This window comes from Protopterus annectens, chromosome 6.part0, assembly GCF_019279795.1.
Source record: "Protopterus annectens isolate FY-2018-M chromosome 6.part0, PAN1.0, whole genome shotgun sequence".
Taxonomy (NCBI): domain Eukaryota; kingdom Metazoa; phylum Chordata; order Ceratodontiformes; family Protopteridae; genus Protopterus; species Protopterus annectens.
In genome coordinates this window covers 182027655-182044600 of record NC_056737.1, presented here as the reverse complement: position 1 = coordinate 182044600, position 16946 = coordinate 182027655, and the positions used below count along the sequence as shown (strand labels likewise).

Genomic DNA, 16946 nt, shown 5'->3' with positions numbered 1-16946 from the left:
CAGACAATTGAGATGCAAATCTTTGTCAAGGAAGGGCTGCCGTCTTCATACCAAACCCTCTTACCTTCTCACTGGTCGTCCTTCCCTTTATTCATGTCTCGTCATTCTGACCTTTGTTTGGGAATGTGGAAACTATTTTGGATACAAAATAACCATTTGTGGATAAACTCAGGCATATCTAATCAGCCCAGCAGACACTGTAGGAAGCAGAAAGGTAAACCTCATGCAGCTTAGGTAGCATAATATAATGTGCTTCATTTAAGTGAGGAAAAGCTGTGTTCTAGTCCCTTGTACAACAGAGCACTTCCCAGCACTTATCTATATCAAATACATTTAAGGTAGAATCCACTGTATTTCTTACTGGTGTAGTTTGTTTGCTCTGATTGTTGACTTATGATACCTAATCAGGCTATACTTTCCATGTAATGGTGACAAATCTTTACTATTAAGCATCATCATAGCACTCTATTCACTTAGCTTGGCTCCGTGGCACAGAGAGATGGAGTATTCACTGCAATCCAGGTGACTAGGGTTTGTTTATCAACCCTAGCACTAGAAGAGACAAGCAGGGAGGGGAGGAGTGAAGTGACATGGCCGTCTGACTTTTGGTGGGGGGGGTATGTACACTTGAGTGTACACTGCATAGCGATATGTACTTGATGGACAGTAGCAAAACTTCCACTTGTACTAAATGGGAAGGGACAGGGATACTTGAAGGGAATGTCCCTTGCAGAAATGAGGGAGACATCCACTATGAACTGCCCATTGCATGTCCCTCCCCATTGCCTCAATGGGTGTATGCAGAAGGGCTAGAAAAAATAAGAAAGCTCCACAAACCACTCCTGATGGCTGTCTGATGGTTTCTCCTGGCTATCCTTTTCTTTTGTGATGAGGAACAAATGAGCCAGTTGTCTTAGGGGGAGCTGATGATTAACAGGTAGTAGAGGCAAAGAGAGGAAGAAGAAAAAAAAAAAAACAATGTGCTAATCTTTTTCATGTATGTCTATTGGTTGTGCATCTGATCCTGAGTCTGGTGTAGCAAACTTGATTGTTTTACAACACGTGAAATTACTGTGACTTCCAAAGTATGATACCTCTAACTAGCTTACTTTAGTCATCAGATCTGAAGTTTGCCCCAGCCAGTTTTTTTGCAGAAAAGCATCCAGAAAATAACAGCTAACTACCTATCACCAGTGTTCATCCTTTTGTGCTAGCCATTATTATATTGTGGGTATTATTGGAGAAAGGTACTGAACAATAAACAGTGGTAAAATATACCTCCTTCTGTTGTTGCACTGGTGAGGAGCATAGATCTCAAACTTCCATCTCCAAAATGAGGAACACTAGCCCTCATAATGTGGGACAAATGGGCAAAATGTGGAACACATACTAATGGCTTTCTTACAACTTCAACTAGGAAGGCCATAAGATGGTTAAAATATGCTGGTTTTACTTATAAAGAATGTCTTTTAATGAATTAATATGATTCATTTCTATTTACTATGGATTTCACTTAAGAAAATTCCTAACACTGAGTGTGTGACAGAGTCTTTCAATGTGGAACTTTGAGGAACATGAACTTTTTAAGACCCCAAATGAGGTACGTTCCTCATAATGAGGTACACTTGAGAGGTATGGTGAGGAGTAATGTCATTCACAGTGTATTCACATTTATTATTTTTTTTATAGGTGCTGGACATTCCTAGTGCTCTGGACATGCTGAGGCAGCAGAGGATGATGATGGTGCAGACTTATGCACAATACACTTTTGTGTACTGTGTTCTCATTCAGTTTCTGAAAAACTCCAGGCTTATATAAGCCTTTTGATTGCAGAGGAGACCTTTACATTTGAGCCAATGCTGCTATAACTTGAAGAACGCACCCTGGCAGTGCCTGAGGGAAGTACATTTTTACACAAATAGACTAGGTCTGATGGAGAAAAGGAGTTATAAGTGATCCCTGACACTCGGTCATGGAGTTTGTACTGACTTAACTACATGTAGCAATGTTATGTCAAAAATATTTCTGGTAGAACACCAGAAGAAGTCACATTCTTCAATGAAGGAAAAGCAGTACTGTCCTTTGAAGTTACAGGTTTATTACTGTTCTCATTCATTTTTCTTTTGCCAAGAAAACTAACAACTTCTTAACATTTATTTAAGCACTTCTGTGGCAAAAAAAGTGCTGTTGAACTCTCTGCAAAGACTGGAACACAAAGTTTATTAATTTAAAGAATGATTTTTTGAATTGTTTTACATTTAAACACTAATAGTTAAATTGGAGCAGGCTGTTTCAGAAATGCATTCATCTTCTTATCAAACGAAAATAGTAAACACGACTGCAGTTTCCTTAGTAAGGTTTTTTCTTAGCTGGTTTACACATAATTGCTTCACCAACTTTTTAATAAACACAGTGAGTAGTCAGATTTACACATTGGTGGTTGGCGAATCAGTAGAAAGCACCCCTTTCAATCACTTTTTTTTTTCTTCAAAACAGCAGGATGCATTGTAACACAATGTAAGAGCTCAGGTAGGACACAAATTATATAATTTAATTCAGAATTATCTAAGAGGCTAAATGGGAACCATTAAGTTTATCAAAGCACTTAACAGATGCACATAAAAAAGACTAGGAAATTTTATTTGCACCAAACTGTGGCTTGTTCATTCATTTTTAATTTGGAGTCACAAGTTATACTTCACACATTATATAGGGGTTACTCACAGATTTAAATTCATAATTGTTTACATGACTTTATTTCGTTATCAGTTTCATGGAGGCATCCCTCTCCCACCACTGCCAGCCTTCCAGCTGACAAGGACTGCTATAGCTTTTAACTAAAGAGAAGGCCATAAGAGTAACCAAATGTAAATGTTCACAACTGGTTTTCTTGTAGTCCTCATTTGCACAATAGTAGCAAGCCAGATAAGGAGTTCAGCACTGTGTTGCTTTTCAATTGTCTCACATTAGGTGTAGAACAGGAATTTTATACTGGTCATATGTCCAGTAAGAAGGTTCATTTTTTACCATCTGACACTATCAGCTAGAAAATGTATTCGGATTTTGCTTTGAAGAGTCTGTGTTCTCAACTGGATGCTTTTTTCATTAATTTCCTTCTGTCACATCTGAGCAGCAAGGTAGATATAAATCACTGTGTTGGAATATATGTGGTTTCACTGATGCAGATGTGGCTTATATTTTTATTTTAAACTTATCAGTTTTCAGTAATGTTTTTCTGATATAGCAATGCATTTCAAATACATCTGAAGTACTGCTGCTTTCTGATATCATGAAGGTCTCTGGTTTGTGGAACCAGGAGTAAAAACAAAGCTGAAATTAAACAGTGTTATTTTTAAGTTTTAGTTTGCTAACTGAATTATATTGATTAGAAACCTTAATTAATGTAAATATGTTGTTTTACTTTTTGTTCTTTCTTGTACAAGCACTTTGCTCCTGTTTTTGACAATAACCTGTTCTGACTAAGACAGTCACACAAGGGACTGGTTTATGTCTGTCAGGCTGTTGTTTTTTTTTTGTTTTTTTTGTGTGTGTAATACTTTCACATGTGTTTCTTGATAAATTAGCCAGTACAGTGTAGGTGATGGTCAGTGTGAATTTTTGTATTCAGACATAGACCTACCAAGGTGTCACAGGCAAAAATAGGATTAGCCGTCATCATGTATACTGTCTGTAAAAAAAAAAAAAAAAAAGGTTAATTAAATGCTGATACCATAAACTGGCATCAGCATTTTGATGTATATACTGTTCATGCACAGATGTCCATTTTAAGACTCCATTTCTGCTTGGGTTTACTTTGACTTAGTCCATTGATCAGGTGTTTTAATTTTTCCATGGTTCTGGTTCAAAGGTGACACACACTGGTATAACAGAAGAAAGGAGATATGTCTTTGATTCATCTATTTTGGGCCTCTGTAACTTCTTTGAAATGTGGTCCAATTTCCAGAGCAGAACTGTTATGAAGATATTGCAGTGATTAAATAACTAATTAATAGTAAAAAGAAAAGAGAAAAAAAGAGTAAGTCCAAATATTTTGTGATACTTTGTGTACAATTCCCACTGTGTGTTGCTTTAAGTGATTATGCATGACTTTGTGTGTCTCGAATTATCAGCCATGAAAGGGTCTGTTAATTCTTGCCTGTTTCTGTCCTGCTGCTCCAAATCCACATGCTGTGTCATTGTGTCAAGTATGTTTACTTATGTCTTATTACTGACTAAATTCAGATGACAGTTATCATGGATCTAATTAGACATACACTCTGTGCTTACATTTTCCAAATTATTTATTTTCAGCTGCAGTTCCATGCAATTCTAAACTTAAATGTGAAGAAAGTCCATTAAACTAAACAAGTAAACCAGCTGTTTGCTTTACTTGTATAATTTAATTTTCTCACATTTAAGTTGATTAATTGTGGCACTGGATGCTACAAGTTCAGTACTATATTTAAGCTACACAGTAGTAGTAGTAGTAGTACTGTGTGGTCTGGGGAGGCTACAGTTTTGCTAATGTGGGAGGTTCAAGTAAGCATATAGTTTCAAAAAATCCTGGCTGCACTCTTGATCTGTATATCTTTTCACAGAATTTGTTCAGTATGGAAACAGTGCAGGTTTGAATCATCTAACATTTAGCTAACTTGCAGGACTTGAGTACATCAGTAGGGTGCAGTGCTTGGCTCTCTGAACCCTTTAGGTTTGTTGAATGTACTTGTATTGAAAACACACAGTGCCCTTTGTTATAGTGTCGAAAAAGTGAACTGCTGTTTTCATATATCATCTATGTCACAAGTAATTGCATTTACTTAGTGTTATATTAGTTACCATACCAGCAAAGTTGTGCAACATTATGAACTAGCTTTGAAAAAGCAGGGAAGAGGGTTTGTTTCACTGCAGGTTATATCAAAGTCAAGAAGTTTATAATGCAGTTGCAAAATAAAACATGCGTTAGACATTCATGTTCTGAAATGTAAAAAAAAAAAATGTGTGTGTGTGTGTGTGTGTGTGTGTGTGTGTGTGTGTATATATATATATATATATATATATATATATATATATATATATATGTATGTATATTAGATATAAAAAGTGTACACACCCCTGTTAAAATGCCAGGTTTTTGTGATATAAAAAAATGAGACCACAATAAATCATTTCAAAACTTTTCCCACCTTTAATGTGACCTATAACCTGTTCAATTCAATTGAAAAACAAACAAATCTGTTAGGGGAAAAAATATTTAAAAAAACGTACAATATGCTGGTTGCATACGTGTGCACACTCTTAAATTAATACTTTGTTGTGTGTGCACACCCTTAAACTAATACTTTGTTGAAGTACCTTTTGATTTAATTACAGCATTAAGTCTTCTTGGGTACCAGTCTATCAGCATGGCACATTTTGACTTGGCAATATTTGCCCACTCTTCCTTGCAAAAGTGCTCCAAATCTGTCAGATTGTGAGGGCATCTCTTGTGCACAGCCCTCTTCAAGTCACCCCACAGATTTTCTATTGGATTTAGGTCTGGGCTCTGGCTGGGCCATTCCAAAACAACCTTAATTTTATTCTGGTGATGCCACCACTCTTTTGTTGATTTGGATGTATGCTTGGGGTCATTGTCTTGTTGAAAGGTGAAATTCCTCTTCATCTTTAGCTTTCTAGCAGATGACTGAAGGTTTTGGGCCAAAAATGACTGGTATTTGGAACTGTTCATAATTCCTTCGACCTTGACTAAAGCCCCAGTTCCAGCTGAAGTAAAGCAACCCCAAAGCATGATACTGCCACCACCATGCTTCACTGTGGGGATGGTGTTCTTTTGATGATGCAAAGTGTTGTTTTTGCGCCAAACGTACCTTTTGGAATTGTGGCCAAAAAGTTCAACCTTGGTCTCATCAGACCACAACACATTTTCCCACATGCTTTTGGGAGACTTGATGTATTGTTTTGCAAATTTTAGCTGGGCCTGGATGTTTCTCTGTGTAAGAAAAGGCTTCCGTCTTGCAACCCTACCCCATAGTCCAGACATATGGAGAATACAGGAGGTTGTTGTCACATGTAGTACACAACCAGTACTTGCCAGAAATTCTTGCAGCTCCTTCAGTGTTGCTGTTTGTCTCTTGGCAGCCTCCATGACCAGTTTTTGTCTTGTCTTTTCATCAATTTTGTGAGGATGTCCAGTTTTTTGTAACATCACTGTTGTCCCATATTTTCTCCACTTTTTGATGACTGTCTTCACTGTGTGCCATGGTATATCCAATGCCATGGAAAATTGTTTGTACCCTTCTCCTGACTGATACCTTTCAACAATGAGATCCATTTGATGCTTTGTAAGCTCTCTGCGAACCATGGCTTTTGCTGTAGCAGGCAACTGAATAAATGTCAGGAAAATCCTACTAGGACATCTGAACTTTATTTGGGGTTAATCAGAGTCTCTTTAATTGATGGCAGGTGTATACCCAAGAAGACTGAATGCTGTAATTAAATCAGAAGGTGCTTCAGCAAAGAGTTAGTTTAAGGGTATGCACACTTATGCAACCAGCTTATTGTACATTTTTTATTTTTTATATTTTTTCCCCAAACAGATTTGTTTGTTTTTCAACTGAATTGTACAGGTTATAGGTCACATTAAAGGTGGGAAAAGTTTTGAAATTATTTATTGTGGTCTCATTTTTTATATCACAAAAACCTGGCATTTTAACAGGAGTGTATACACTTTTTATATCCACTGTATATATAAAGGACTGTCAGGAAGCACTGTCAAATAGCAACAAAAAGTAGCATGTAAAATATATTTTCAAATAAACTTGTAAGCAAGTTCATGAAAACTGTACTAATTTAGGGCAATACTGTGTCCTATAATGTTTTATTTGATCTGTTTATAGAGGGACACCTGATGCACTAGGTAAATAGGTGATTTTGTGCTGTCTCATTGCAGTTTTAGGACTGTATAAGTTTTACCAGACAAAAATGAATAAAGAAAAAGCATTGAAAAAAACTTACCGCCATAGTCGATAAGACTGGAGTATGTATGCTAAAATGTGCATGTGATACAGTAGATAATTTATCCAGAGTATGCGCCACCAGGATTGTATTATAGAGAGAGTTCTGGCTAAGAACAGGGTCTTAATCGATGGGACATTAAGGCCCAGGTACTGGATACTTGTTTATTCATTCCATTTTTGATAAATCAGCAGGTGAGATTTTAATAGACTTGCACAGGAAAGGAAAAGTTGTTGATGCACCTGCCTTTTAATGTTAAAGAAAATTCTTTACTAGCAAATGACCTTTCTTTGGCAAACAGTTATACAAAGGTCTTCCAAAGGCAGACAGTCTGCTTTGTCCCCTGCTTCCTTTAAAACTAAGGGAAAACATAAAAGATACTGGTGATTACAGCTTCAATCCAGGTCTATGTTAAATCATTGAATGCTTAAAAAAGCGAACAATGATTTATCAAACCCATGTAAGCAAAAGCTTACAATCATGAATGCTTAGAACAGCGATTTTTTTTCCAAGGGAAAAAAATCGCTGTTCCAAAAAAAAAAAATAAAAAATTTTAAACATTACATAAAGTGTGCCCCCCACACACACCGTATTTAAATATACCAACTCCAAGATCGCACTACAGTCACAAAAACAGCAAAGTAACGGAAGCGGCCAATCGATTTCTTTCCCAGTAAAAGAATTTGCTTATATGCCATTTCGCTAGTTTGCCTTTTCTTGCTTTCAAGTTTGATCAAGACGCATCTTCAATCATTTAATAAGAACCCCTTGAATCCTACATTAATCCCTTCCCCATCCTCAGTATTTACTATTATGTTACAAAATGGAAGATATTACCTCAGGCAGGTGGTTTCTGCAAAGTAGGATTTCAGGATTACCATCATTTATTGCAAATTTACCCAACTGAACCTTTCCAAGAAGGAAATGTAAGAGCAACAAATGAACTACATAGTTTTAACATAAACTCTTGACTGCTGATATGCAATTGCTTTCTTTGTAGTGTAATGGAAGATATAGATCTAGTTTGTTAGTCAGCCCATACAGAATCCATAAAACAAGAGGTCCATCTTCATCTAATTGTATCTGAAAACATTTTTTAATTGTCTTATAAACTTCAGTTATCAAAAAATAAAGTGAAATATGTGCATAATTAGAATTGCTTCTGAGAAAAGCACTGGGCTATGCTTTTAAAGACTTTTTTTTTTTTTTTGCAAACCACTGCATAATTTAATAGCTTAGGTATTGTTTGGAAGCCTTTAGCTGGGATATAATTGTTTACAGAAATGCAGATGTGTCCAGCCAGCCAGATAATTAGTGTAGCTATTTAAGATGGAACAATAAGAGCTCTGAAAACAATACCACTCAAAATCCATTTTAGAAGCAGTAGTGTATAAATCACAGAAGTAGTAATGAACAAAATGTGTCTTGTTAGCGAACAAGAAGTAAGTATTAGAAACATTGTAGTAGCAGTAAACAGTTTACTATTGTAAGGAATGCAATGGTTGCTTTAACTAAAGCCTGGTAAAACGTATTCTTTGTTATGGACTTTGGGCATTTTAAGGTCAATATTTTTGACACACTTTTTATTAAAGTTCCTTAACCCTCTAGAAGGATCCAAATTGCTGATATGAGCATTAGAGTAATAGGTTGATAAACCATTTATGCAGCTTAACCACAGTAATTTACACTAAATGCTTCTCCATCCATAAAGGACTGTGTGGAAAGACCAGACGTGTATTCATTTGTCCATGTTGCACGTGAAGATATTGAGGGAGCTCCTTTGTTTACTGTAAAAGGGGCTTCTATAATGTGGTATTCTTTGGGTGAGGTATCCATTTTACCAGCAGGTTGTTTGTGTTACAGTGAAGGCGCAGATATTTTTAATTAATTCATTCATTTATTTGTGTATTTATTTGATTGTTAACAGGGTTGATGGACTCATAGAAGGGGTCTATATCATATAATCGAAGTTTTATAACTTCGAACACTATATGGTAGAACCCATGTATTCGAAGTTGTAAAACTTCGATTAAGGTAAAAAAAAAAATAATAATAAAAAGCTTACCTGATGGGTAAAAGCAGGGGGGCAAGCCCCCACACCCCCGCTCTTTAAATATACCAACTCCGACATTGCACTACAGTGTAGTAAAGGGAAATCTTCCCTTTCCGCATTATACTGCATTGAAGTGCGGTCTCGGAGTTGGTATATTTAAAGAGCGGGGGGGCTTACCCCCCTGCTTAAAGTCATCAGGTAAACTTTTTATTATTTTTATTTATTTTTTTACCTTATTCAAAGTTTTACAACTTCGAACCTATGGTTTTGACCATATAGTGTTCGAAGTTATAAAATGTCGATTACGTGATATAGACAACATAGAAGACCCTTTTTAGACACTACCCAAGCCGTAAGGCAAGACAGTTATACAGTGTAGCAATAATATGTATTAAAATTGATAATTACAGAAATATAAATATAACACTAGTAAGTACATGGTATTCCCAGTTTTACGAATATGAAGACAGTCACTCAAAACAAGGACTTTAGAGGCCTTATATGCTAAAACAAGGTATCCCTGAGAAGCTTGTAATAGACAGAGAAGAAGTACAGAGTTTTGATGAGCTAATATAGGAAATGGAGCTTGGACCCTTAATCTCCATAGTAAGGAAATTTTGGAGTTGTTAATGTTGGACTAAGTGCCTTGGAATACTGTAGTGGCACTTTAATTATTTATTGAGGTATTACTTTGCTTAGTATATATAAGCGTGTGTATAGTGTATATCCTATATCTTCACACAGCTCACCAAATCTTAGTGGAATTACTCTCTCTTCCCTTTGACCATGCTTAAACTTGATAATTCAGTAAGAAGTTACTTTGAATGATTCTTAATTTTCTTGAGAACCATAGCAGTCTTGTGTGGACAGGATGGCAGAGTCCTACCATGAGTGAACCAGTTGGTGGCATGTAGACTATTTGCCTAGCTGAATTGGCCATTTGATGACTTAATAGCTAAGATCCAGAAAGACACTGTTAGAGTTGAAATAGCCCCATCTGGCACAGCCGGCTGACTTCAAACATGGATAACCAAAGTTACTGTAAGAGAGATTAAGGGTTTAAAAAAGGCACAAAGGCTCTCATATCCAGGTGTGTCAGGCACCCTCCATTTCCTAACAGAAGGACATTTCTCATGTTTTTAATTGATTGAAAGAGCTGCTCTCTACCCTGTGGTTCTGTAGGAGCATTCTGAAGGTGTCTGCTTGATATCATTTCTACAAGAGTGTCTCCCAGTGGTGTTAAATCACCCAGAGGGTCATGTAATTACTTGTGAGTACTTCACAAGGCCTTGTAGCCATTTCCTAACAGTAACTGTAAACCTAAACCGATGGTCTTTACTTTCCTGTTTCCTGATCATGCCTTCTTAATATCTATAGATGAATCTTTCCTCCTGTGCTATGAATTATTCTGGCTATATGAAAATTTTGTTGCAGGGACCACAATGAAGAGACGGGCATTTTCAAAGATTTGGCAGTTCTGCTATAGTAATGGCTTATAGTCAGTGTTACGATACGCAGCCATATTACCTGTCAGTTGCCAGAGTGACAGTTTGCTGTTCAACACACTGAACTGAGTTTTATGGTTCAGCTCCTTTCTTGCCTTATTACCATTCCTTTGCTTATAGACATGTACTCTATATGTACTGCTGATATAGGTACCACCTTGTCCCAAACGTGTCTTTTGTTGATTGAAAGTTTACATGTTCTTCCATTATTGCTCCTATTGGTGTGTGTGTCACTCTGCAAACATGGCAAAGTATAGATCTGAAGTAGGATATTCATTTGTCTGCAACCTGTGGGTTATGGATCCGATATCGGATCCGAACCGGCATGGTTTTCCAGCTATGGATCCAAGCTCTCAGCTCCTCCCCTCACCCATAATGCCCTGCTCTACCCTCATGACCTCAGATCTTGTTTGCCGCGCTGGTAACTAGATGTGGATTACATAGCTCTCAGCTAAGTAGACTTTTCTTGTTAAAAAATAGAGAATTTTTTCTTTCTTTAACAATTTTTGTGTGAAAGTTGTAGGTTTCCTATTATTATTGACTGTTTTTAGTTTAATTTAATTTTCAGTAGTAATTTTTATTCCCTCCCCTCGCTGGTACGTAGAGTGTGTGTGAGGCCTGTGTGCTTCCTTTATTGTTTAAGTTACTTTTCTGTAACTTTAGGTTAGTTTATAGACTATGGCTGAACAGCCTAAGTCCATATTTTCAAAATGCTCCGAGTGTGGCCATAAGCTCTCACCGGCTGATGGCCACACTCGGTGTTAGTGTCTTGGGGTTGAGCACCTCACATCTGGTTGTTCCATTTGTGCAGGGTTCAACCCCAGGGCACTGAGGGAGCGGAGGTCCAAGCTGGTCTTGGCGGGTCTTTTACCGCCGGACTCGGCTCCGACCTCCGCTCCTTCGGGGACTCCTGCGGCTGCAGTTGTTCCCCCTGTGGCACCCCCTCCTGCTCCTGGGACTCAAACTCCCGCTTCAGGACAGGAGAGGGATGCATCTAAAAGGACGGAGGAGAAGCACCACAAGCGGCGGGCCGAGACCTCTGTTTCGGCCCCGCCAGCCAAGCGGGCTTCTCCCGGCTTCCTGTCGGTCCGGTCTCCTCCTTCTCGGCTCCGGTCCCCTGTGTGCTTCTCACGGGTCCTGAGGAGGAGGAGACCCGATCTCCGTCGAGGCTATCGAGGAGGCATTCCAGGCCTACCTCGGTAGCCTCGTCGAGATCTACCCATAGCCTTTCGGATGCTGATCTGGACGGATGATGAGAAGGTTCATCCAGGCCCAGATGCAGATGGGAGTGCTCTTGCCTCCCCCTCGGGGAGCTCAACACCCTTTTAAGCCTATTGCTCCTTCTCCGACCCGCTATCCGGGTTCGAGCAACTGGAGCCGAGCAGCCGGGCCGGGGAGGTCGGAGCCGATAGTACTTGGTACCGGATCCGACCATGCCTCGAGTGCGTCGGATCCGATCTCGGAGCCTGGATCCGAGCCGGATCCGGGGATCAGTGCTCGCCGGCGCCGTCTGTGTCGGAGCGCACTGTCGCTTCGGATCCGAGTGCTTCGGCGCGGCTCCGATCCACTCTTCGGATCCGAGGGGAGCCGATTGTCGGATCCTTTGATCGAGGTCGGCTCCCCTTCGGCTTTTGATGTAGTGGAGAGGGCTCTGTTGAGGGTCTCCGGACCCCGGCACTTGCCCGGCTCCGTCCCGCGCTCCCTCTGCACTGGGCCAGGCTTCCACCATCCGGCCCCTGGGACAGCCCGTTTCTGTGCCCCAAGTTGCTCCCATGGAGCAAATTGCTGTTTGCGAGGACTCCTCTGACAGCCCCCCAGAGGAGGTCCCTCAAGCATACGCAAAAGGAGGCACATTGACTCCCGAGTCTCTCACTGAAGACACGGACTTGGAGGAAGGGAAGGCTCCCACGGTCACCCCGAGGATGTCTCCTTCGGAGACATCATGGAAATGCTCCGTATTAGGGGTGGTCTGCCCCAAGTCTGCCGCGGGCGAGTCCGTGTTCTTGGAGGCATTGGAACCGGGCCCGTCTACCTCTTGGGTGTCCCCCCCTGCCGACCCCCTGGTGGACCTTATTACCACCAGGGCGTGGAAGGAACCGGACACCATGGAGCCAATTCCCAAAAGACCTGACCGGATCCTTAGCCCGCCCTCCGACAGGACCCATTGGAGTAAGGGGCCTCCTGTAGATGCCATGTTGATGGCGGCGGGCACAAAGAGGGAACTGGCTCAGGAGAGTCCCTCAGTCCACCCACCGAGCAAGGAGTCTCGGATGATGGACCGCTTGGGGAAGCGGATGTTCAGTTCAGCGACCTTCTCGGTAAGGGCGCTGAACTATTTGGCACATGTTATTCGGATGCAGCGAGACCTTATTAAGGATGCGCTGCATCCCCTGAGTCCATTTCGGAGGAGGACAGAGCTCTGCACTCCACCAAAATGGCCACTCTTAGGTCAGTCACAAATACTTCTATGCGGCTACTCTCCCATGCTACGGAGGGCGCTAGAGCTGCGGGGCCAGGACTCGTCGCTAGGCCTCAGGCCTGCCTCCGCCACTGCGCTTTCTCTGGGCCCTTCATGCCGTCGTTTGCGCACGCCCCCTTTGATGGTTCTGCTCTGTTTGGCAAGACCGTTCGCGAGACGTTGACCCAGAGCGAGAAGGACGGAAGGCGCTGTCTGCCGTCGGAATCCGCTTCTCTGCACCCCAGAGGCCCTATTCTAGGAACCAAAAGGGTCAGAAGAAGATGTGGTTCCGGAAGTCGCAGCAGTCCCAGCCTGCTCGGACAACCAGTCCTTCCGTGGCAGAGGAGGACAGGGAGGACGCCGCCCTAGAGGCAGAGGGGCTCCCAGAAACTTCGGGTCCAGGGAACCTTTCGCTGAACGGCCCGCGCAGCAACCCTGAGGGGTTGCCCGGCTGCTCTACTCTGGAGGCAGTCGGGGGCGTTCCGGGGCACCTAGCGGCATGGGAGTCCATAACATCGGACCGCTGGGTTCTCCAAATCATATCCAGGGGATATCGCATTCCTTTCCTTCACCTTCCAAAGATGAAGTCCCTCCCAGACGTACCACCCGGTCAAAGGGAGGCCGCTTTGGCAGAAATTGGCCATCTGCTAGAGAAAAGAGCCATCCAGCCCGTTCCCCAGACCAGATCGGATCAGGGTTCTACTCCAGGTTCTTTTAGTGCCAAAAAGACGGGGAACTAAGACCAATCCTAGACCTCTCTCTCTTGAATCTGGCAGTCCCCAAAGAAAAATTCCGAATGGTCACTCTACAATCTATTCTCCCCTTCTGGGAGAAGGCCACTGGATGTGCTCGATAGATCTCAAGGACGCGTACTACCACATCCTAATGGACAGACGCTCCAGGAGGTTTCTCCGCTTCGGCTGGGAGCCAGTCACTACCAGTTCGGGTCCTTCCCTTTGGTCTCACCACAGCCCCAGGGTGTTTACCAAAGTACTAGCAGTGGTAGCGGCCCACCTGAGGCTTCAGGGGTGCAGGTCTTTCCCTACCTGGACGACTGGCTCCTTACCGCCCCAACAAGGCATCTACTTCTCTCGTGAGACTCCTTTCTCCATCTTGCTCCATTTCTGGGCATCACAATAAATACAAACAAGTCCAACCTGGCACCCACTCAGCTCTTAGATTTCATAGGGGCCAGACTAGACACAAGGAGTTTACGAGCCTTCCTCACTGCGGACAGAGTTCTAAATCTGCAGCTCCAGGTGCGGGCCATTCTCCATTCATGTTCTGTTCCAGCGGAGTTGGTCCTGAGGGCTCTAGGGTCCATGGCTTCGTCGATAGCACTTCTTCCTCTTGCAAGGCTCAATATGCGCATTCTACAGTGGACGCTCTTAGTACAGTGGTCATACCTTGCTCTCCCCATGCATCATCCCATAGCGATCAGCAAGGCTTGCAAGCGGTCCCTCTGGTGGTGGCTCCACTCCCCGGATCTCCACGAGGGTCGCCCATTTTGTGCTTCTCCCCCTCTCGCCACGGTGACCACGGACGCCTCCCGCCTCGGGTGGGGGGGGCACTTTGCGGGCCGGACAGTCCAAGGCACGTGGAACGATTCAGAGACCTTACTGCATATCAATGTTCTAGAGATGAGAGCAGTGCTCTTAGCGTTGCTAGCACTTCAGGACTTTCTTCCCTTGGGAACAATTGCGATTCAATCGGACAATATGTCTGTTGTCTGGTACATCAACAAGCAAGGGGGAACAAGGTCTTACCCTCTTTGTCGAGAGGCCATGAGAGTTTGGGAATGGGCAATCTCCACCAATCACTTTCTCATAGCAACGCACATTCCGGGTCGGTCCAACATCCTAGCGGACAAGCTCAGTCGCACCATCCTGACCCCTTACGAGTGGTCTCTCAATTCTCAAGTAGTGGAACGCATATTCGCACGGTGGGGAACCCCTTCATGCGATCTTTTTGCTTCTCCCTCAAACACCAAGTGCGACAGTTTTTGCGCTCTAATACCTCGTGCCCGAGGTACCCCAAGAGACGCTCTGGTGCATGCTTGGCCACCCGGTCTTCTGTATGCCTATCCACCCTTGCCTCTGATGCTGCAAGTTCTTCAGAAAGCCTCTCGGGTGGGTTGCAGAATGATTCTCATTGCTCCATTCTGGCCTCGACAGATCTGGTTCCCCTTCCTAAGGTCTCACTCGGTGAATCCTCCTTGGATTCTAGATCCCATTCGGATCTGATATCCCATCCATCCTGCATTCCTCCTCCGAACCTGGACAACCTGAAGCTGACCGCTTGGCTGCTCCAGTTCCACTCTTGATAAGGACTCCGGTATTTCTTCACGGTAAAGGCTATTTTGGTGGCGGCTCTTAAACCATCCACTAGAAAGGTTTACGAAGCAAATGGAAAGCGTTTCTCTGTGTGGGCGGAGCGGCAAGGCCTAGATCCCTTCACGGTTCCTCTCCCTGTAGTGCTTGATTTTCTAACCTCTCTCTTTAATGATGGTGCCAGCAGTTCCACAGTCAAAGTTCAACTGGCGGCAATTTCTCACTATCACATTGGTCAAGAGTCTAATCCTCTTATGTCAGCCAAATTGTGCAAAACATTTCTTAAAGGTACTTTCCTTCTCAGGCCCCTATAAAGCAAGCAGTTCCTCCTTGGGACCTTTCTTTGGTCCTAGAGGCGTTGACCGCTCCTTCTTTCGAGCCAGCGGCTACCGTGGATCTCAAATTCTTGTCCTACAAGACAGCTTTTTGGTAGCCATTACATCAGCCAAGAGAGTTTCTGAACTTCAAGCTTTATCAGCTAAACCTCCTTACTTGGTATTTCATCCGGACCGTGTCTCCCTCAGGACCAACCCGTCCTTCCTTCCTAAAATCGCTTCTGAAGCAAACATCAATCAATCCATTAACCTCCCTGTTTTCTTCCCTAAGTATGAAAACAAAGGTGAATATAAGCTACACTCACTAGATGTTCACAGGCAACTTAGATTTTATCTCAACAGGACAGCTGGTCATAGGCAATCCGACCAGCTGTTTATTTCCTTTGCAAAATTCAATTTGGGCAAGCCAATTTCTAAAGTTTCTCTGTCCCGCTGGATTTCACAGTGCATTTTATTGGCTTATCAAGCGTCAGGAAGGCCGCACCGGGGGGTGTTCATGCCCATTCAACCCGGTCAGTATCTACCTCGGCAGCCTTCAAAGCTAGGATTCCTCTAGATGATATTTGTGCAGCAGCCACGTGGGCTTCATCTCATACATTTATTTCTCACTATAAGTTGGATCTTGCATCTAGGGGTAGAGCATCCTTTGGCTCGCGGTGCTCCGGAATATCCTTCCATGATGGCGCCCAAGATTCAGGTAGCTGGGGACTCTGTCCCACAGGTTGCAGACAAATGAATATCCTACTTCAGATTTAGAAGTTATGTACTCACCATAACGTTCCATCTGAGTAGGTGTATTCATTTGTCTGCAACCATCCCGCCCTCCTATCCCCCTGGCCTTTCAGTTTCCTGCATATTCCTTGTTACCCTTTTGAGGGTATTGTTGCTTTGGCAAACTCGATCTGAGGTCATGAGGGTAGAGCAGGGCATTATGGGTGAGGGGAGGAGCTGAGAGCTTGGATCCATAGCTGGAAAACCATGCCGGTTCGGATCCGATATCGGATCCATAACCCACAGGTTGCAGACAAATGAATACACCTACTCAGATGGAACGTTATGGTGAGTACATAACTTCTAATTTGTCTTTATTTTAGGGAGGGTAATTGTAACAGTAAACCATAATATTTTGGTTTACTCACCAGAGATGTGCTGGTTCATCCATTTTTTCAGTTGTTTTGATACTTTGCAAGGGCCAGCACTTGTCTCTTGTTGACATGTATACTAATGTGTGCTGCAAGACTCCAAGATAGAGGT

At 42.6% G+C, this 16946-nt stretch overlaps 1 protein-coding gene across 1 annotated transcript in view; it reads left to right on the top strand.

The window, feature by feature from the left end:
- PTPN21 (protein tyrosine phosphatase non-receptor type 21) overlaps window positions 1-3722 on the top strand; it is a 1442744-nt gene extending 1439022 nt beyond the window's left edge. Inside the window, exon 19 of the mRNA XM_044073481.1 lies at window positions 1690-3722. Within this exon, the coding sequence (XP_043929416.1) occupies window positions 1690-1818 (129 nt within the window). The 3' untranslated portion in view covers window positions 1819-3722. The remainder of the gene's footprint in view (window positions 1-1689) is intronic.
- Window positions 3723-16946: the final 13224 nt, after the last annotated feature.